We start from the raw sequence: 23,120 nt of genomic DNA, 5'->3' as shown, positions 1-23,120 counted from the left end.
GAGTGGAAATGCATTGAAAATGTCTGATGACATTTGTTTACAGGTTACATAAAAACCTTTCTTTTATTTTCAGTCTCAACTCACAATCTTTTAAAAATTGATTTTCCATTGTAATAAAGACACTGGGAGTTTGGATTTGTGATCAGCATAAATTGAATGAACTTAATGCAAAATTCTTTTTTTTTTTTTTTTAACCTAGGATATCAGCAGGGTAGGAGGTTAATCCTTCTTTGTCAGTTTTTGAGTCATTTAATGATCCATCCATCCATCATTTATCAAAGTTAGTTGTCTTTTCCACTTCCCTTTTTATTCACTTTATATCAGAAGGACAAAGAAGGACAAAGCTAGCAAGTTGTTTGTTTGGTTTAGAAATCTCTGGTTAGAGCTAGCTTTTTCCTTCTGAGAGCTCTGCCACTTCTAGACTGGCCTTGTCAGGGAATTGTTTTTTCCTCGTGACTCATTCATGATTCAGGTAGAATTTTATGACTAACAGGCAAGAAGACTGGATTGTGATCAGTTTAAAGCTAGGTCAGTTAGACTTCATGCTTCAGTAATCTATAAGCCTTTCTCATGTGATTTGTCTTATTTTGATGTGGGCTAGATTTGGGGAAGAGGGTACTAAGACAATATAATTATGGGGAAGTTATTAAAATTTGAGAGATTTAAAGATGTTGGCACTTAAAAGAATTCCTGGAAAGCTCAAAACTCTGAAAAACAGAATTGATTGTACAATTCAGAGATGAATTTTTTACTAGAAGGAAAAAACCTTTTTTAGGCAATTTAGTATATCTCTTAAGAAATTTTAGTCTGTACTTTTCTATAGATTTAAAAATTTAGACTTTTAGGAAAGTGAAATAAAATTCAAATGCTGTTTTATATGAAACAATATTAATAACATATACAGAAGTGAGGATTCTCAATATTTTAGAAAATATTTTAACATTAGTGTGAGCTAAAATAGAGATTGGTTTTATTATTATTAAACCTGAATAAACTAGCCAATCTTAGTTCTTTGGAAATTAATGTTAGATCTACTTGTGGGCCTAGTTATCTCCTTTCTATGGCCATATATACTTCAGTCTGAACTCAGTTCTACTATCATTCACTTATGTGTTACTGAATACAGGATGGACCTATATATATGTTTAATTGGATCAGCATAAATTTTCACTGTTAGCCAGAAAAATATGCCTGCAAGGTGAGCCCTTGGAATCTTTATGCATTTAGGACAATGTATTAGCTGCTAGATTATAAACTGTATAATGGAAAGGGCTATGTCTTAATTATCTTTATTGATCATTTATTGAATGCTTACTATGTACTGGGCTCTATGGCAAAGCTATAAGGTTTGGTCTGTTACCTCATCCCAGGAATAGACTCCTTCCTCATCACTTTCTCTAAAAGTTCCTTCCCCTTTTTAAGGCTAAGCTGAGCTGTTTCCTCTTCATTTGCATTTGTCCTAACCTCTAAATGAAAGTCATCTCTCTCTTTTTAAAAAAAAAAAAATCTTAAAGTATTTTTCTTGGACCTTTTATATTTATTTTAAAGAACTTGAAAAGGGGACTAGGAAAATATAGCATGGAGTCTGGGGAGAGAATGGCATACCATGAATAACTGGGAGAATCAGAAATTGGCCAAAAGAAGGTGGCACAGGAATGAAACCTTGAAGGAAGTTAGAGGATGTAAGAGGAAAAGGTAAAGAGAGACAGCATTGCAAGTATGGGAGACAGTCCATTCATAGACATGGAGATGAGCAATGATAACATTTAGTGTTTGTATTATTTTAAAGTTTGCATAACACTTTCAATATACTCTCTTCTCATTTGATCCTCACAACCACTCTATGAGGGAGCCACTGTTGTTATCCCTAAATTTTTTTTAACAGACAAAGAAACTGAGGCTAAAGTTAAGTGATTTGCCCAGGATCATTAAACCCAATTTTTCATGAATCTAATTCTGGTTCTCTATTTATTGTGGTTAGCCACTTCTAATATAATATCTGTCATTTATATAACATTTTAAGGTCTATATAAGTGTAATTTCTTTTGATCCTTACAACAGTTTTATGAGGAAGGTACTGTTTTCTCCTATTTATAGATGAGGAAACTGACACAGAAGTTTAGTGCTAGTCTTACTGAGGATCACCCAGCGAGTAAGTGTCCAAGATGGCGTTCTTACTCTGGTCTTCCTTACCCCCCATTCCAACTTTCCTGTTTGCTATTTCAGGGAAAAAACTGGGCTCAGAGCATCATGGGATATGGACATAGGCACAGAGGCAAGACATGCTGAGATAAAAAATGGACACAGAGAATAGTCCAGTTTGACTGGGAAGTGTATATTACATGAAGGGAAGTAACATGAGATAAGGTTAGAAAGATAAAGATAGGCTTGACTAGCTTGCAGAAGGATTCAAATGCCAGAATTAGAATTTCCTGCTTTGTTTGATAGGTAGTTAAAATCTTTCAAAGATTTATGAGTAGAGGGAATGATGGGTCCAGTGAAAATTACTGAGGTACTCTCTGAGGGCTGAATCAGAGAGGGAATAGATTGAAGGGAGGAAAACAAAATAGTATGTGATTATAGTATGCTAAATGTGAAAAATCAAGAGAAATGACTGACTTACTAGAATGATGGTAGTGTTAACAATAGAAATCAACCTGTGAAAGCAAATGGATGCAATGGACAGAGAGAAGAGGCATTATTAGATATTCTGAAATAGTTTTCTTTATATTGATTTCATACCTTGATGATCACTGTCCCTGATTCCATCAGGAAGAAACAGCATAAAGCTGTAGAGCCTGAGGAAGAAGTTATCCCTGATTCTCCTATATTGACTTTTTCATTTCCTGGACTTAATCGATTAAGAAGAAAGAAGGAGAACCTACATGTCCGATATATAGAGCAAACACATACTGATTTGGAGCACCCTCTAAGTACCAATGGTAAGGATTTATTTAATATTTTGTGAAAATTAGTCACTTAAATTATAACATATCACATATTATATCACATAGAATGTTTTATGTTGAAACAATAGAATGTCTTCATTATTTGGTTAACCTATGTGATAGCATAATTGATATCAAACTCAAATAGAAATGGACCCATCTGGACCATATTGTCAATATGTATTGACTCAGAAAAGTTCACATCAGCATTATCTGTATTGCATTATATTTTTATTTATTTTGTTAAAGGTTCCCAATTACAATTTAATATGGTTTGAACACCACCTGGAGTTTTGTGGTCTAACAATTTGATATCTCTGCTATAGCTGAATTTGTTAGTTTATTAGATTTGAGATCAAGTATGTTGAGTCTAAAGTTTTGCTCAAGAGTTCTATTTGTAACCTTGGAAAGTGATTTGAAATATATTCTATAAGACATTCTCCAAAAAAGTCCCATTCTGATGTTGCTTTCTACTGTGGAATGAAATGGGAATATGAAGCTGAAATGAAGAGCCTTTTGAAAGCTATGCCAGCATAATCAGCTTTTCTACTAAAAGATTCTGCTAAACTGGTGAAACTTCAACTTTATGCCCACTGACATCTTAATAATCTTATGCCTAACAACCTAGGATCATGGATTTTGATCTGGAAAATCTTAGAAATCACCTAGACCAATTTCCTCATTTTGCAGATCAGGAAATTGAGGTGTTGAAACATGAAGGGACTTAAAATAACTGACATTTATATAAAACACATTAAGCTTTATAAAATTCTTCCTCTAGATTATCTCATTTGAGCCATATAGCAACCCAGAGAACTAGATACTATAAGCATCCCCAATTACAGATAAGGAAATTAAGCTTTTGTTGAAATGACTTGATTGCTTGTAATCATATAGCCAGTACATGTTGATGACAAGATTTGAACAAAGGTCATTCATCCCCAGTTTGACTCCTTCCACTAAACCAAAACTGTCTCTGTGAAGTACTAATTTAAAAATCATAAAGTTAGTTCATAGAAAAGCTGTGACCTTTAGTTTCAAACCTGCTATTATTTAAAGGCTCATTATCAAAAGTTGGTCAGCAGATGATTAATTTTTTTAGCTTAGATGATCTGGGAAAAAATATATATATACATATATATATATATACATATATATTTACTAGTTTTCAGTCCAGAGTGTGAGACATTTAGATCTATTCAGTGATGATAGATTAATAGTGGAAAAGAGGACAGGGAAATGCTAAAAATAATACTATCTAATTTTTTGAAACTCTTAGTGTGCTCTTTATCAAATAACCAGTGAATTAATGCTGTAGTTGATATTAATTCACAACTCTGGCTTTCTCCACCCTAAATCTTAGCTTCTGTAAAAGACTTTTCTTGTTTCCCAGTCAATACTGGTCCCTTCCCTTTGAGAATATCTTCCAGCTATTCTGTGTATATCTTGTATGTATATAGTTGTTTGCCTGTTGTCTGTCTCCCCTCCCTCTCTCCCTTCCTCTCTCTCTCTTTCTCTCTCTCTCTTTCTCTCTCTCTCTCTCTCTCTCTGTCTCTCTCTGTCTCCCAGGTGCTAAATAAATGTTTTGTTATTTATATCCATAAGCATATTCTTCATATAAATAAAACAAAACCTAAGAAGTTACAGTTATTTGGAAGGACAGCTTGTGGGTTCTCTAAGCAACAAATCAGGAAACTGGCAGAGTTCATTTTATCCTATAACCACAATACAAATTATTATTTCAGTGGTCAGTTGTTTCATTGGTTAGGTAGCTAGTTGGCATAGTGGAGAGAGCACTGGACATCCAACTTCAGACACTTCCTAACTGTGTGAGTTTGGACAAATCACTTCACTCTGCCTTAGTTTTTAAGAGTTGCTGTTCTGGAGTGTCAATTCCAATAGACTCTCTTCAGTGACTATACAGAAAGGAGAAAATAAGGATGAATTATGCTAATAGCTTTACAAATATTTCATTTGATCCCCACAAGAATCCTGTGAAGTTGGTGCTATTATTATCATTCCCCATTTTACAATTGAAGAAAACGAGGCAAACAGGGACTTGCCCAGGGTCATACAGCTGGTGTCAGAAATTGGATTTTAATTCAGATCTTCTTGATGCGAGGCCCAATTTTCCACATACTGTATGACCTGGTGTGATCTAGCTTCATTAAGTGAAGTTATGTGATTGTGAATCCTGGAACAGCACAGTCTTGTGGAATCAAAATTATACATGATTCAAACAACAGTGGTACATATACATCTATGGTAGACATATGGTAGACACTCCCTCATTCCCAGAGGTGACTTCATTGTGAAAAAATAGAATAGAAAAGACATTATTTAAAGATATAAAGACAGCTGAATCTTTGTGGAAAAATTCAAAATTCAAATACTATCTTGTTACTATCAAAGTATGAAAAGATCCATAAGAAGAGCATTAATACAATAGCCAATACAATTTTCTCTAAATAATTTATGTAAGATGCCTAATAATAACAAAGATTTAGACAGATTTAAGAGATTAAATTCTGTAGATCAAGAAGGAGGGAAATGATCCACACTGGCGAAATTAACAGATTCGTCTATCTGTTTATGTTGTATATGGATGTGTACATTTAATCTGTAATTTTTTATATAATGGACATTTTATAATATCACATTGTGTGGGGAAGTGTCTAAATTTTACTAAAACTATTACTTTTCATATTGTAGCAGGTGATGCTAAAACATAAATCTCACTATTATCTGCTTTATATATTGTTCATGTCATTTTTAGTATTTGTCCCCTTGTCTTCTCTAAGATGCTCATATCCATAGGGAGGGTTGTCTCCCATGTTTTCTTATATGTTATGGAAAGCTGCTTTGTGATGTAGTTATAAAAAGCACTGGATTTAGAATAAAAAAACAACAACTCAGTTTCAAATTCCAACTCTGTAACAGCCATTTGACATTGGGAAAGCCGATCTGAGTTTCATTTTTCTTTTCTTTGAGTTCTAGACCATAACAAATAAGATTATGGATAGGGAAAGTGCTTTGCAAAGTCTAAAGAAAGATATGAATGTGATTTTTACTATTAGACTGAAACCCAACGTAATCAGGAAAGTCTCTTGGGTAAAAGATATAGTAATGCATTTCAGAGTGATATGTAAATTGTTTTTTAGTTTTTAGTTATCTACAGCATATCTTATACTCATGCAAATAAACAAATATAATTGGAGTTGTTTTTAAAAGATTATGATTCAGTAGTAAGAACATAATAGGCATAGTAGGCAATGAGGAAACCAAACTATCACTCTTTGCAGATGATATGATGGTATACCTAGAGAACCCCAGAGATTCTACTAAAAAGCTATTGGAAATAATTCATAATTTTAGCAAATTAGCTGGCTACAAAATAAATCCCCCTAAATCCTCAGCATTTTTATACATCACCAACAAAACCCAACAGCAAGAGATACAAAGAGAAATTCCATTCAGAATAACTGTTGATACCATAAAATATTTGGGAATCTATCTACCAAAGGAAAGTCAGGAATTATATGAGCAAAATTATAAAAAAGTCTCCACACAAATAAAGTCAGACTTAAATAATTGGAAAAATATTAAGTGCTCTTGGATCGGCCGAGCGAACATAATAAAGATGACAATACTCCCTAAACTAATCTATTTATTTAGTGCTATACCAATCAGACTTCCAAGAAAATATTTTAATGATCTAGAAAAAACAACAACAAAATTCATATGGAACAATAAAAAGTCGAGACTCTCAAGGGAATTAATGAAAAAAAAATCAAATGAAGGTGGCCTAGCTGTACCTGATCTAAAATTATATTATAAAGCAGCAGTCACCAAAACCATTTGGTATTGGCTAAGAAATAAATTAGTGGATCAGTGGAAAAGGCTAGGTTCACAAGACAGAATAGTCAACTATAGCAATCTAGTGTTTAACAAACCCAAAGCCCGTAACTTCTGGGAAAAGAATTCATTATTTGATAAAAACTGCTGGGATAATTGGAAATTAGTATGGCAGAAATTAGGCATGGACCCACACTTAACACCATATACCAAGATAAGATCAAAATGGGTCCATGACCTAGGCATAAAGAACGAGATTATAAATAAATTAGAGGAACATAGAATAGTTTATCTCTCAGACTTGTGGAGGAGAAAGAAATTTGTGACCAAAGATGAACTAGAGACCATTACTGATCACAAAATAGAAAATTTTGATTACATCAAATTAAAAAGCCTTTGTACAAACAAAACTAATGCAAACAAGATTAGAAGGGAAGCAACAAACTGGGAAAACATCTTCACAGTTAAAGGTTCTGATAAAGGCCTCATTTCCAAAATATATAGAGAACTGACTCAAATTTATAAGAAATCAAGCCATTCTCCAATTGATAAATGGTCAAAGGATATGAACAGACAATTTTCAGAGGATGAAATTGAAACTATTACCACTCATATGAAAGGGTGTTCCAAATCAGTATTGATCAGAGAAATGCAAATTAAGACAACTCTGAGATACCACTATACACCTGTCAGATTGGCTAAGATGACAGGAAAAAATAATGATGAATGTTGGAGGGGATGCGGGAAAACTGGGACACTGATGCATTGTTGGTGGAGTTGTGAACGAATCCAACCATTCTGGAGAGCAATCTGGAATTATGCCCAAAAAATTATCAAATTGTGCATACCCTTTGATCCAGCAGTGTTTCTATTGGGCTTATATCCCAAGGAAATACTAAAGAAGGGAAAGGGACCTGTATGTGCCAAAATGTTTGTAGCAGCCCTTTTTGTAGTGGCTAGAAACTGGAAAATGAATGGATGCCCATCAATTGGAGAATGGCTGGGTAAATTGTGGTATATGAATGTTATGGAATATTATTGTTCTGTAAGAAATGACCAGCAGGATGAATACAGAAAGGACTGGTGAGACTTACATGAATTGATGCTAAGTGAAATGAGCAGAACCAGGAGATCATTATACACTTCGACAACGATATTGTATGAGGACATATTTTGATGGAAGTGGATTTCTTTGACAAAGAGACCTAACTGAGTTTCAATTGATAAATGACGGACAAAAGCAGCTACACCCAAAGAAAGAACACTGGGAAACGAATGTGAACTGTCTGCATTTTTGTTTTTCTTCCCAGGTTATTTATACCTTCTGAATCCAATTCTCCCTATGCAACAAGAGAACTGTTCGGTTCTGCAAACATATATTGTACCTAGGATATACTGCAACATATCCAACATATAAAGGACTGCTTGCCATCTAGGGGAGGGGGTGGAGGGAGGGAGGGGAAAAAAATTGGAACAGAAACGAGTGCAAAGGATAATGTTGTAAAAAAAAAAAAAATTACCCTGGCATGGATTCTGTCAATATAAAGTAATTATTAAATAAAAATTAAAAAAAAGAAAAAAAAAGATTATGACTCAGTAGTAAGAACATAATAGATATTATGTTGAAAAATAGCCAATTTCAATAGGCTTTCTTCGGTGACTATGGGGAAGGTAACATGGATCTTTCTTTTAAAAATGAAGAAACTTAAAAAGTTGTTTTTTCTATTCCTTGCACTTTTGTCACCATCTAGTGGAAGACGGATAAATCACTATCCTGCACTCTTAGAAAGTATTGTGATTTCTTGTGTATAGCGATGCCTTTATGTGGAAGCTGATCATTTCTTTAACGCCTTAATAAGTCATTTAAGGAGTTGCTTTGGTCAAAAATGTCATCAGCTTTTGGGGTGCCCAACCTTCTGGTCATGAACTTCTTCAGCATGATTTATCTAGATAGATCTTTTAGAGCCACATTCTTAATCTGGGCATCCATGAACAGATTTCTGGGAATATATGGACCTAGATTTGGAAGTGGGGGAAGAATTACATCTTTATTTCCTCTAACTTCCAACTCAAAATTCTAAAGTTCCAACCTTCAGTTATTTAAAAACATTCTGAGAAGTAGAACATAGTCTTCCTTAGACTTGACAGAGGAATTTGTGACAACAAAGGTTAACCCCTGTTGTAGACCACAAACATAATAGTCCATCAGCAGACTAATTCATAAAGATTGTCAGTTGATAAAACTTTCTAGTGCTTTCACACTGCCAGTTAGATGCTAAATTAAAAACCAAAGATATCACTTTTTGAAGTTATCAGTTTTTCTTCTTAATACCAGGAGAGGCTGTACTTAAGCTATTTTAAACTGAGCTGAATATATTAGGACCATCTTAAATGTACATGAACATGCAGTAAAGTAGATTATACCATTTTCTTTTGTTAGAAAAGCAATTCATTTGTATGTATAATAAATTCCTCTGGTTCATTTTTCCATTATTGTTGATTATCATGTAATTTTTAAAAATTGTATACATTCCTCCTCTTCTGGACATTCATTTCACTATTACTATGAATCTAAAACATTTTGTTGCAAAGAATATTGTAAACATTGTAAGCCAGCTAAATTATTTGAATGAGATTAACTATTCAGTTTATTAAGCACTTGGTGTATATCTTCAGTGAATCTATGTTGATTTATTTGTAAGTTTGTTAATGTTTTATTCTTTCAGTGATGCTGCATTTTTATAGGATCAGCTATCATTTTAAAGTTGCTTTTTAGTTATCAGGAAAGTTTCCTCCAATCCCTTAAAAAATTACTACAGATTTTGCTGTTTTCTAGACTATGTGTCCTATTAAATGAAGTAAGATTTAGGTCCTCTTAACATATAGTAATATATAAAACATCACAATAAGTATTTCTGATAAGACAAAATTAGGCATGCAGATGAAATAGTAATCTATAAGTCTTAGTAAGTCTATGAATTCAAGCAATGGTTTATGCTTTCACTGAGCCACCTCACAGTTTTTATTATTGGTAATGAAATTAAGATACTGAATTTTTATAGGTTTATGAAAATTTCTGAAATGAGACCAAATTTTTACAAATTTGATTTCTTTATTTTTTTTTAATAAAAAAGTTTTATGTCTTTTTTTTTATTTTTCCAGAATTAGCAAAAAGTCTGAAGTCTTCAACTCAAGTACAGCAAAACCACTATGAAAGTGAAATTCTTGTAGCAGATACTTGTGATCAAACATTATCGCCTATGACCAGTAAGAGTAACATTGGATTATTTAATAATACAAGTGGTTTTTTTTTTGAAGAAATTTCTTTAAATTAGAAGAAGCCATGTCTATTTTATGTATTAGCCTAATTATACAGGTAATATTCAACTAACTGAAATATTTAGAGAATGGGATGTTTTATAGTTATTTGATGAATTGAAATTTGATCTGTTAAGCACTGTAAACCTTTTCTTTTCCAGCCATTGTTATAAAGCCTAGCCAAAAATATGTTTGTATATTCTCTTTCCTCACTGAGTATAGTATACAGAATATTATTTAAAATTTCTATTTTATTTTTATTTTCTATTATTATCCTGAAGGTATTTCAGAGACAGCAATACAAGAAGAAAAAAAAAATCCTTACCTTTTAGATTTGATGCATTTTGGGGGAGAGAGAGAAGAAATTTTTTTTTTGAGTGACATGACTTAAGCATCAGTAATAACTATTAAATAGCTTATAAAGTCAAGACATGCAAAAGATTCGTATGAATTTGTACTGGGCTCTGAAAGCTGCTTTAAAAAAAATAAATCTCTGATAACTTATTATCCTTCTAAAATTAGCATGCTCTTTTTCTTTCTTTTTTTTTTTTTTTTGCTAAAGCAGTTGGGATTAAGTGACTTGTCCAAGGTCACACAGCTGGGCCGTGTTAAGTATCTGAGTCCAGATTTGAATTTAGGTCCTCCTCACTTCAGGGCTGGTCTCTGCACCACCTAGCTGTCTCTAGAATGCATTTTTTTTTTATTCAAATTCATTGTTTTTTAGTTTATTGTAATTATTAGATCAGGTTGTTTTATGCAACCAGGAGATTTAAAGTACTTGGAAATCGTAATTTAAATATTTCTCTTGATGTCTTATTTATATTCTCAGGTTATTTAGTAATCTTTTTTAAAATAACAAAAACAAACTTCAAACCAATTCATTTCTAAATCATTCTAAATTAGTAGTCTGTATTAATGAGGTTTGACTTTCTCCAGAAGTCTCTAAAGTATATGCTTGTAACTACTTGGGGGAAAGGAGAAAACATGACCTAATTTGAAGGGTAAGCCAGATAGAAAGTTGGAAAACAAATTGTATCCGGTTGTTGCTATGATATCCAAACATGAATCTTGTCTCCAATGAAACCATGTCCACCCTATCCCCATATAGTTCTCTCTTCTTTCTTCTCCTGTCCACCCTCCCAATATCTTTTCTTAAGCAAATTGTTGGCCCCATGGGTCTGTTATAACCTAAACTAATTAGGCACATCTTCATATACCTAAAGGAGAATCTGGACTTTTCTTTTACTTCTCAGATCACCTTATGACTGAGAGAGGAGTCCATTAGAAGGTAATCTTTGGGGGCAATAACCAGTAAAATCATTCTTCCTTGTTTTCATTTTGAGAGTGGAACAGATTTAGTCACTCAAGATGAGCAAATAAATTACATTATTTTTCCTCTCAACCTCACAGATCTTCCAAACAAGATTCTCTGTTATTGTCAAGGACTTTTAAAGAATAACTTATAAAACATACCAATGTATAGAATAAAGCAGCTATATTATTTGAATATCCTTTACTACTCTGTTGACTACATACATTCTATAAAAGCTTACCATAAAAGGAATTTCTGTATGTTCTCTTTTCCCTTGTCTTCATTATAATCATAGATTTATTCCAAATGGAGTTGAAAGCCTTTCCTGAATAAAAAGCTAATAGAATACTAAGGCCTATTTTATGCTAGATAGTCTAATACCACAATTGCTTTTGCAGGATGTTCAGGAATGTACTCTGCCTTACTGATTCTCAGATCTCTTCCCTGCTGTTGTCAACAATCCTTACTTTGCCTTTCTCTAAACCCTAAGAATTTCTTCAATTCCCAAAGGGTTAGTTCTATAGTTCTAGAAGCTTATTCTTCTCTTCATGTTCCTAAGTATTTATAAGAAATAATAAAGCCAGTTTAAAATGTTTAAAGAATGTATATAATGCTTATATTTTAAATTTAATATTATACTTTCCTAATAATACTTATTATGAAAAATGTTTGTTGTAAGATTTAAAGATTTACAAAATGAATTCTTTCCCCACTTGTCAAATATGGTAGGCTTATCTAGTATAAACTATATAATCTCACTTTAAGATAATTTTGCATTAAGTATCAACTCCTTCCCCCTCTACTTTTTTCTTTTTTCTTTTCTTTTCTTTTTTTTTTTTTTTTTGCTGAGTCAATTGGGGTTAAGTGACTTGCCCAAGGTCACACAGCTAGGAAGCATTAAGTGTCTGAGGTTGGATTTAAACTTAGGTCCTCCTAACTTCAGGGCTTTTTAAAAAACAAACTATATGCCATTTTATCAACTGCCATCTTGTGCATAGTAATCCTCATTAGTAAACTTCTCTACCAGATGTGCTCTATTTTTATAAGACAATAGTTGAATATTCACTTGCATATGACTTTCTTAAACTTAGATATTCAAGATACCAACAGTTATCCCATTGAGAAATCATCTTTTAACTTAGCTGCAGTTGTTGCTGAAACACTTGGACTTGGTGTTCAAGAAGAATCTGTAAGTAATATATCTCTCTTGATAAATATGATAACTAAATTGAACTTAGAGAAAAATATTTTTTCAAGTCCTAAGACCTTCATGTGCAGAATCAAGAGACTCAGCCATCACCAAGGATTAACCAGGCCCAAATCTTTGATCCAGAAACACAGTGGTGAGGTCCTACACCAAGATGGTAGCAATATCAGAAGAAAAAGGAATGTGTAGGAAAGAAATGAGGACGGTGAAAACATTAGTAATATAAAATTGATAGGACATGATGGCTAATTGGATATCAAGGTGATTGACTTAGTTAAAGGCTGCAGAGAAGTCAAGAAAGATGAGGATTGAGAAAACACCATTAAATTTGGAAATTAAGAGATCATTGGTTATTTTATAGAGTGCAGTTTTAGCTGAATTGTTACAAATCACACTTCAGAGAGTGAAAAGAAAATGAGAGGAGAGTAAGTGGAGGCACCTATTGTAGATGGTCTTTTCAAGAAATTTAGTCATAAAAGGGAAGAGAGATGGAAGATGATAGAGTTAAAGGATGATGAGGGATGGATGGATCAATGAAGGTTTTTTGAAAATAGGGGAAATGTGTTTATTTTTGTATTCAATAGAGAAATAGCCAGCAGTCAGGGGAGAGATTGAAGATAGGAATGAGAGATGGGCCAAGGGGCAATCTGTTGGATCAAATCAAATGGATTGGGATCACTTGGGCATGTAGAGCTTTGGTAATGAGAAGGGCCACCTCTTCATTTAATAAAAATGAAATCTGAGAGGTACACACAAGCGGTATTTCATTTACAATGTGGTGGAAAAGATAATATCAGAAGGCATAGAGATTATGTACCATAAAGTTTTCGTGAATTTAGTCAACTTAGTGTCATGATTTTCTCCAACTTTATTCAGTGTATGGTTATAGAAGTAAAAGCAGCTGACAGTGAGTGTAATCCAAGATTGAAGTTTGGCATGGCAAGATATTAAAAAGATCCATCTGAAAGAAGACAGACTAGAGTTGAATTGTTTCATCAATGGGTAAAGATGTGCAAGTATAGGCATTTCAAGGATCATCAATGACCTGGGAAAGGACTGAAGGGTAGTGGGATTGGGGAGTTTTCAATGAGATAAAAAAACAAGATTTGGAGCAAAGAAGAGATAGAGGCAAATTAACAACAGGTTATGATCAGATAAAAGAATGCTCACGGGTGATATCAGGTTTGATCATCTTTGTGTGTAGAGAGGATAAGTAAATTGAAGAATTGGCAATTTACAGGTCAATATATTCATTAAAGTTCCTTCATGAGGAGCAGAAGTTGAGAAGGAAAGAGTTTGAACTTGGAGGAAGAAAGGATAAGTGTTCTACAGGTTGCTATACATCAGCCAACAGAATCTTGATGAGTGATAATTCTGAATTGCATGAACTTCAAAGGAGGAGAGATTACTGAGTGACAGCAGGAGTGCCTGGAAGAGGCATATGAATAAGGGATAGTCTAGTCATTGAAATAGAGATGCAAGTGAAAGTGCTATCTGTACTAAAGAGTAGCCAGGGAAACTGTCAGCAGAACAGAACCAAGTATCATTGAGTAGTGGAAGATAAGTGAATGAGAAAGAAAAGGTGTCAATTGAAAGTTAATTTGTTTCCTGTGGAAAAGGCATTCCAGAGAACTTGGTAGAAAATAGTTAATAACTTTAGAGTTGGATGTTGGGGGGTGGGCTTTTGTTTGAAGTAGCTAAGCAACAAAGGAGTGGAAAGTGAAGAATGAAGAATATGGTATGAAAGCTGGCATTTAGAAGTTCAGAATCACTGGAATGGGAAGTATGAAGTTATGTTATTCACTGAGGAATGAGTTCAGGCAGGTTATCACCATTCATAGGAGTTATAGAAGGCCAAAGAGGATTTCTAGAATGCAAGGAATGGTTTTTTCTGTGAAGCAGGTGAAGGCAAAACAAATACTGTGGACCTGAGTTTTCAATCTCATGTGCATTTTTCTACTAAAGGAGCTTCAAAGTGCTTCGAATCCTCTCAATGAAGATCTGCACCATCAACAGGAAGTAGAACCAAAGAAACAACCCTTTCAGGAATCCGCAAAAAATAATGAAGATGGTTTGAGGTAATTTGGGGAGGACTTTTTTTTAAAGCTCCAAAAATAAAATGCTTTTAAAACATACATTTCAGGATCATGGATTTAGAGCTAGAATGGTTCTTATGTATCATCTGGTAGAACCCTAATTTCATAAATGTGAAAAGTTCAATGTAGCAGTTTTTTGTAAATTTTGTTAAAATGAATTTTTGCAATGGCTCTTTTCTCCTTTTTTTTTTTTTTTTTTTTAAATATTGTTGTTTTTGCATTCTACAAGGAGTGAGAGAGGTTTAAGTAATGAATTTACTTCCATCATTACTTGGAATTCACTATTCCTAAGTAGCTTTTACCTTCTTTTAAAGAATTCAATCTATCCTGTCAGAAAACCTTCAAATAATGTGCCAAAACTGAATAATCTACCCACTTCAAATTTTGCCATATTACTTTATAACTACATTTTCAGTGATAACTTTTCTTGTTGTTATATTTATATATTTATACATATTTATACATTCTACTAATTCTAATGAGAAACAAAGACTATATTTTATGTTTCTTATTATTCCCTACTTTACTTGCTTTGCATCTAAAAAGTACTAACATGTTTGTTAGATAAATGAAAGTGGAGTCATGTCTTGAAATTACAAGCTTTATGAAATCATGAATAAGCAGCTTATTCTTGTAGCCTTTGTTTACTCTTCTGCAAAATGAGATACATTAATTTCTAGAGTTTGGGGGGGAACTGGATGAGTTAAATTCATGTAAAATGCTTTGCAAGGCTCAAAGCTCTCAATAAATTATTATTATTAATACACTTAATTGGGCATGGAGTGATATTGGTATTTTTCTCTTTTACCTGATAGAAAGTAGCTAGCCATTTGCTGCATTCCTCCTACTCTTAGCATCCTGGTCTACTAGTAGGTAAACAAGACATCATTGTCATAATTTGGGGGTTGACAGAGCTTTTTGATATGCTATTGGTCAGTGTCATTTAAGCAGGATTTTAGCATTTGTTTCTCTCTCTCTGGATTATTTCTTATTTCCCCAGTAACAGACAAGTTTATTTTACTACTTTTATTTATATTTAGATTTTCAGATTCTTCTCCAAGGACTCCACCAGAAATTGACTGGGCTGCAAGGGCATCTTCTCCTGTTTTTGGGGCTGTTTCTAATGTGAAAAATGGTTTAGGCTTGAATACAAGCTTGTCCCCTTCTCTTTTAGAGGCTGGAAAAAAGCCTCATCTCAAAACAAATTCCCTAAGTATTGTTTCTAATTCTAAACCACAGAAAACTAGATCAAAATCTGAAGACACTAGCCTTGTTACGTGCCTTAATTTTGGTTCTCAACCAAGCACTGTCATTGATCATTCTTCTTCCATTAAGCAAATGCTTGTGAGAAAGAATATAAGTGAATCAATAAGTACACAGGTTGAGACTGATAATGCAAAAGATGAAACTACTGAAAAAAATGATCTTTTTGTGCCATTGAAACCACTGGGAAGCAGAGGAACCAAAAGGAAGAAGACTGAAGAAGAAAGTGAACATTGCCCCCAAACTTCTTTTGATAAAGAAAATGCTTTTCCTTTTCGAGGGGATATTCCTCAATCTGTCAATGGAGAGTCTGTAATGGATAAACCCCTGGATCTATCTGATCGATTTTCAGCTATCTATCGAAAAGAAAAAAGTCAAGGAAATGAGGTGTGTAAAAACTGGTTTAGGCAAATAACTCTTGATGTTGCTTTGAAATTCCTTCCTAAGAGCTCTTTCTCTAGGCACACAAATTTAAATGGGAGCTGCATAACAAGCAGAGACTCCCAAGAGGATCTCTGTTTCCAGGAATACATCATCCTGTCCCATAATAAATCATCCCTAGATAAAAAAAAATATAGCTACAAATGAAAGAAGAAAATCCTTCCTTCAAAATCCCTCTACTGCCACATAGAAGTTTGGATTCAAAATATCTTTTGGATGGCCTGAAGGCATATTGTTGTGCTAGGTGTTCAGGGATTTGTTTGTAAATTTCTTTCAAGTACTAATACTGTCATCTATTCTTAGATTACTGGTGGTTATGAGCCAATAAAAATGAAAGGCAGGATGGGACATGGAGATTGTGAACTTGCCTCAGTTCTTCAGTTAAATCCTTGTAGACTAACTAAAGCACAAGCTCTACAAGATAATCAAGGTATATATCTGTTCTCTACAGTATATTTTCAGATTGTTTTTTAAAAAGTCATTAAAATAAATGTAAATGTCAACTAAAATAGCAGTTCTTATTCATTATATTAGTTGAATTATAAGAAATTTTTATTTATTGCATTTTTCATCTTATTTCTTTCATTTGAAAATGTTAGTTTTTAATGACATTTTGTTTTAATAGAAGATCCTTTCTTTAAAAAAATCCATCATTGAGAAAATACTGAAGCAAAATTGCCTAATAAATAGCTTCATGAAATGTTACTTTGAATACCTATTCATTTTTATCATTGTCATCCTTTCCGTGACATTCCTGTTCTTTTCTTGTATTTTCTCAATTGAGCAACAAGCAGTTTTTGAGCACTTACTGAGTACCTCATTAGGAACAGAATAGTTCCCAACCTGAGGAAGCTTATATTCCGTTCAGAAAAAGAGAATGCATACTACTGACTGAGTAAATACAAAATAAATATAGAGACTTAGGAGGGAGAGCACTAATAGCCAGGGGATTCCAGTTAGATGTTCTCTATGAGCTGGCACTTGATGAAGAGGTAGTGCATTCTAGTCATGGGGGACAGCCTTCATAAAGTCATGAGAGTAGAAGGCTGGAATGTTGTTTGGGGAAAACAACAAAAAGGCCGGTTCAGCCAGAATGTATATGAAGTAGAGTTAGACTGGAGCCAAACTTTGAAGAGCCATAAAAGCCAAACAAAAGAGTTTGTATTTTATTTTAGAGGCAAAAAGGAGTTGTTGGAAGTTTCTTGACAGTACAAAGAAATGAGTAGACCTATGATTTTAGTCTATGTCAAATCTTTTTTTTGAGAGACCTAATTTTAGTAATTTCTTTTAGTAAGAAAGAGGTTGAACTAGAATCATCACAAGACATCAAGATGGATTCTAGCTTTACCAAATCCACATTATAGTTTAGCTCTTTAAAGTAAGATTAATATGTTACCAACTTTAGACATTTATTAAATAATCGGGTGTTAAAATGATATAAATTCATAATTCAAATTCTAATTATGAGGTTTTTTTTCTCTAAGATAAATCATCCTTAGAAAATATCCAGTGGAGCATAGATCCAGCAGCAGATCTTTCTCAATATAAAATGGATATTACTGTAATAGATACAAAGGTAAGTTAATGAAATGAAGGCATATTTGCTTCTTTCTGGTTGATTGAAAAGAATATTCATCTGTACAACTACAATTCTTCTGATTGACTATATGTATAAACTCAGTTCTTCATTCCCAGACCCTCTGCTTTTCTGTTTGTACCTGTTCTTGTGATCTCATTATATTATATCAATTCCCAAGGGTTCAGTTATCATCTCTATGTATAAGATAAGTATCTCTCTGTCTATATATCCAGTACTAATTTGTTTTTTCAGCTACAATCCCATGTATCTAGATTATTATCACAAACATTTCTAAAAGGGAGTTGATTTCTTTGTTTCTCTTGGGAGTACTATAGTCACCTATTTTTTTGTAAAATTTGGGTTCATCCTTGATTCTTCCCTTTCCCACTTCCCAAATCCCACAGATTTCATCAATTCTACTTCTCACACACAGTTCTACACAATATCTCTTATCTCCATCTCTTTTTCTCCATAATGTAGTTCATTATTCTAATACATTATTCTAAAAGTCTCTTAGCTGAATTCCTTGCTTAGTTTTTGTTCCTTTCATCCCAAATGGTAGTTGTTGGGCAATAAGAAAATAATAAAAATAGCCTACTTTTAGACCCAAATAGTTTTCTGATATTAACCCTTAAGAATTTTTAATGGATTTTGTTTCTTTAATAAAACAGCTTTCATAAAATAAAAACTATTCTATTTGACATTTAAGTTCTTTATAATCTGATTCCAGCCTTCACTTTTAGAGTAAGGAAGTCTATATGGTATAATGGAAAGACTACTTCTCTGGAGTCAGGAGATCTAGGTTCATATCCTTCCTTTGAGGATTACCTGTATCACCTTGCACAAACCACTTAATAGCCTTGGGCTTCCCTTCCCATATCTGTAAAATGAAATTCACTAACCCAAGAGGAATCTCTCATCTATAGATGTTTGATCCCCAAACTTATTTTTGCTTCACTATCTTTCGGGTACTCTGTAACCAAACATGCTTATTTGACACTTTGGGACCTTAGAACTGAAACAGAGAAATTAAGGGCTGAGAACTGAATCCAGATCTTCTGACTTCAAGCCTATCAGCTTCCTCTATTGCAAAATGCTGTGTTTGAAACTCAATATTGCTTTTGTACAAGTTGTCTCTAATTACTGTAATGCATTCCTTAAACTGCTTCTTAAAATCTTTTTTTTTCCTTTAAGACTCAATTCACTGTCATCACTTGTGTGAAAATTTTATTGGTTACCCTAGTTCAGGGGTTCTTAACCTGGGTCCATGAACTTTTTAGACTTTTTGATAACTGCCTTTCACTATAATTCTTTTGAAATCCTATTTTATTTTATGTATTGAAAAATATTAATCTGAAAAGGACTTCATCAATTTCACCAGTCAACCAAAGAGACCTATTGATACAGCAAAGTTAAAAATCCCTACCTTTATTATTAATGCTTCCTCCTCAAATTCTCTCCTACTTAATGTGAGTTCATGTTACCTTCTTCAGTAGAGTATATGCTCTTTGAATGATCAGAGATCAATTTTCATTTTTTGACTTTATATTTTCATCATCTAATATGTGGAAAAAATTTAATAAATATTTGTTCATTGATTGAATTTCTAAAAAAAGGAAAAATAAGAGTTATGTGACTGATTCTCATGCTGTTTCCATGAGTTAAATTGGGTAATTTGTGAAAGAACAATTTACAATGTGTTAAGAATCCCTGTGTTGAAAAAGCATCAAATGTAACCTTGAAGATAAAAAATATTAGCATAGAATGCTAGAGTTGTAGTCAAGAACTGTGGCCTTATATCTCACTTAAGACATTAGCTGTGTCACTTTTGGGAAGAAACTATGCCACTTTGGGGAAGATCAAGGCATTTGAACCTTGGTCTTCTGATTCCAAATCCAGTGTTTTTCATGCAATAGCTACTTTACAGGATTGTTACAAGTTAAAAACTTTATAAAACTTTCAATGACATGTAAGTGAACCATTATTATTAGGTCATGAAGCAGCTATTTTAGAAAAATGACTTTCATTAGTTTGCAAAATAATAGTATTTTAATTCTTTTAGTTGACCAGTGTTAAAACTGCAAATGCAAAAGCTTAAAATAAAAATAAAGAATGAAAATTTTCATTATTTTGTTTTATACTTGGGGTTCATGTCATTTAAGAAATTAATTTGTAAGAGTGTTTATGATTATTTTAGTTACTAGAGAAATTGTGGGGTTTTAAAAATAGGCTATTTTTATTATTTTCTTACTGCCCAATAACTACCGGATTTTGAGGTAAATGAGAAAGGATAAGGTAGGAGAATCTTAGGTTTTACCAGTAAAAAGCATCTTTTAAATTATAAGTTACCTATTACTCATGAAACCCCTAAGGGGTTTTATTCTCTTTTGAGTCAATACACATTTCCATCATAAATGTAAGTGATGTATATATTTCACAAGTTTTAAAGGGATTGGTGAAAATGTCAATTCTTTTATATTTATTCAGGATGGTAGTCAATCAAGATTAGGAGGCGAGACTATGGACATGGATTGTACATTGATTAGTGAAACTGTGCTTTTAAAAATCAAGAAGCAGGAGCAGAAGGAAGAGAAAAGTCCAAGTAAGGTTTGATTTTTTTTCCTTTTCCTTTTGAGGGTAGAAGAGAGTTGTATATTTGCATTCATGTTGTTTAATTATAAGATGATAGGATTTGAGCTGAAAGGATCTATAAAGATCATTGTGTCCAGTCAGCTCATTTAACAAATAAAAAAAATTGACCATATCACTATAAACCTTTTTTTAAAATTTTCTTCGGATTTATGTATTTATTATCTCAGTCATATCCAGAAGGAAGTTTTTGGGAAATTTCATCAAAGAAACCTATTTAAACCTTAAATTGTTGTGGTTCTTTTTAAGAAATTAGAGCCTCTTAAATATTTTAAAAAGGGGTGTAAAACTGACAGCATATATGAGAAGCATGTGCTTTTGTAGATTCAAGCAATATTATAAAATTCCTTTTTTAAAAAATCTGATAGGGAAAGGAACAAACATTTATTAAGCAACTACTACGTGAGGTAGAGGCAAAATGACCTAACAACTTGTAAATGTCTAAGACCCAGATTTAACCTAAAGTCTTCCTAACTCCAAGCCAAACACTCTATCCACTGTACCATTTGCAAGTAAGCCAATATTCTAAGGAAGGTGCTGCATTTTTTGGATTTTCTCTAGTTACATTTTCCTACTTCTCTAGAAAACAACTTGGCCAAATTAGAGGTCTCCAAACTCTGATGTGAAGCTAGTTAACTCCTCATCTTAAACTATTGGTTTTGACGAGATAGGAAGAATAGTGATTACTGCACTTTTCCCATACATCACTGTCATTACAGCAAATGAATCATTAAGACAGTATGGTCTGCTACTACCACCACCACCAAAGCTTCTCCCACTCAAGGACTCCCAGACATCTCAAACTGAAGCACAAAAGAGTTGCATTGCTTAAAATTATATTTAAGCCCTCCTTTCATATGATGGTGAGGAATAGAAAGGGATACCTCTTAGTAGTATTATTGAACTGTTATCAACTTGTTGGGTGATTCTGAAACTAAATCAGATTACTCCCTCTTTACATCTTCTACTTCAAGCAAAAAAAAACAAGCAACTAGAATTTTGCTTAGACTCCATGTTTCTTTATCTGTCACTCATTATCTCCCCAAACCATATACCTGAGTAAGTCAGAATGTTTAAGTTTATAAAATTTGCTTATGTCTACAACTCTATATCTCCTGCTGGAGAATAGCCAGATACATACAGTATCTGATATCTGGCCACCTAGAGCAGAAGGCCAAGTGACTGTATAAAAATTTTGAATTAAAAATTGATTATATAATCAAAGAAGCAGAGAACTTTCAGAATATTTCGGGTTGCAAATGCTTGTGTCATACAAAAACACTAGTAACTGTACTATGTAACTGAAAGAAGATGAATTCTACATCTGATAAATGGAAGCTTCAAAGAGGCAAATCTTGATGTGACAGAAGGGAAAATTTTTTAGCCACAGTTGTCCGGCAGCCAAAAATAGAAGTCTTAAATTTCCACCATTGGACATGTATAAGAAGGTAATAAGGTGTAATATAAATAGGCAATTTTTACTTGTTTTGTTTTGTTTTGTTTTGTTTTTGTGCTTTCAGGGTCAGTGCTGTATCCACTACCCCACTTATTTGCCCAGAAATCCTAGTATTTGGTGAAAAGTTGACTTCAGTCATCACTAAGATGTCTTTTAATAATAAGATTTAATAATTATATTACTTGATCGTGAGAATGTGAATGCATGTTTAAACAACATCATTCTTCATGATTTCATATATCAAACATCGCTTTAAGACAAAAATATATCTAATTTTTTTTTTTAGTAATAGCTTTTTATTTTCAAAACACATGCAAAGATAATTTTAACATTTACCTTTGCAAATATTTGTGTTCCAAATTTTTCTCCTTTCCCTCCCCCCTCCTCCCCTAGACAGCCAGTAATTCAATACAGGTTAAACATGTGCAATTCTTCTAAACATATTTCCACATTTATCATGTTGCATAAGAAAAATCAGATCAAAAAGGAAAAAAAAGAAAGAAAAAAGCATGTAACAAACAACAACAAAGGTAAAAAATTCTATATTGTGATCCACACTGAGTCCCCACAGTCCCCTCTGTGGGAGCAGATTTCTTTCCATCACAAGACCAGTGGAACTGGCCCAAATCACCTCATTGCTGAAATGAGTCAAATCTATCACAGTTGATGGTCACATAATCTTGTTGATGTTGTATACAACATCTTGGTTCTACTCACTTCTCTTAGCATCAGTTCATGTAAGTCTCCCCAGGACCCTATAAAATCATCTTGCGGATCATTTTTTTTTTAAATATATATATTTTATTTTATTTTATAATAACTTTATATTGACAGAATCCATGCCAGGGTAATTTTTTTACAACATTATCTCTTGCACTCGCTTCTGTTCCGATTTTTCCCCTCCCTCCCTCCACCCCTTCCCTAGATGGCAAGCAGTCCTATATATGTTAAATATGTTGCAGTATATCCTAGATACAATATATGTTTGCAGAACAT

The 23,120-nt window shown here is 33.2% G+C and overlaps 1 protein-coding gene across 3 annotated transcripts in view; it reads left to right on the top strand.

Annotated features, from left to right (window-relative positions):
• The window catches only part of RBBP8 (RB binding protein 8, endonuclease), a 124,502-nt gene that overhangs the window by 79,586 nt on the left and 21,796 nt on the right, over positions 1-23,120 (top strand). For 2 of the 3 annotated variants that reach the window (XM_051970350.1, XM_051970349.1), the window contains exons 7-14: positions 2,773-2,942; positions 9,966-10,070; positions 12,525-12,622; positions 14,606-14,718; positions 15,777-16,386; positions 16,744-16,870; positions 17,925-18,016; positions 20,507-20,621. In XM_051970350.1, coding sequence (XP_051826310.1) covers positions 2,773-2,942; positions 9,966-10,070; positions 12,525-12,622; positions 14,606-14,718; positions 15,777-16,386; positions 16,744-16,870; positions 17,925-18,016; positions 20,507-20,621 — 1,430 coding nt within the window. The remainder of the gene's footprint in view (positions 1-2,772; positions 2,943-9,965; positions 10,071-12,524; positions 12,623-14,605; positions 14,719-15,776; positions 16,387-16,743; positions 16,871-17,924; positions 18,017-20,506; positions 20,622-23,120) is intronic. The other variant, XM_051970351.1, reaches the window with a different exon arrangement.

This window comes from Antechinus flavipes, chromosome 1 (genome assembly GCF_016432865.1).
Source record: "Antechinus flavipes isolate AdamAnt ecotype Samford, QLD, Australia chromosome 1, AdamAnt_v2, whole genome shotgun sequence".
Classification (NCBI taxonomy): domain Eukaryota; kingdom Metazoa; phylum Chordata; class Mammalia; order Dasyuromorphia; family Dasyuridae; genus Antechinus; species Antechinus flavipes.
Note: the sequence above shows the minus strand (reverse complement) of the source record. Positions and strands in the feature narration are given on the sequence as shown.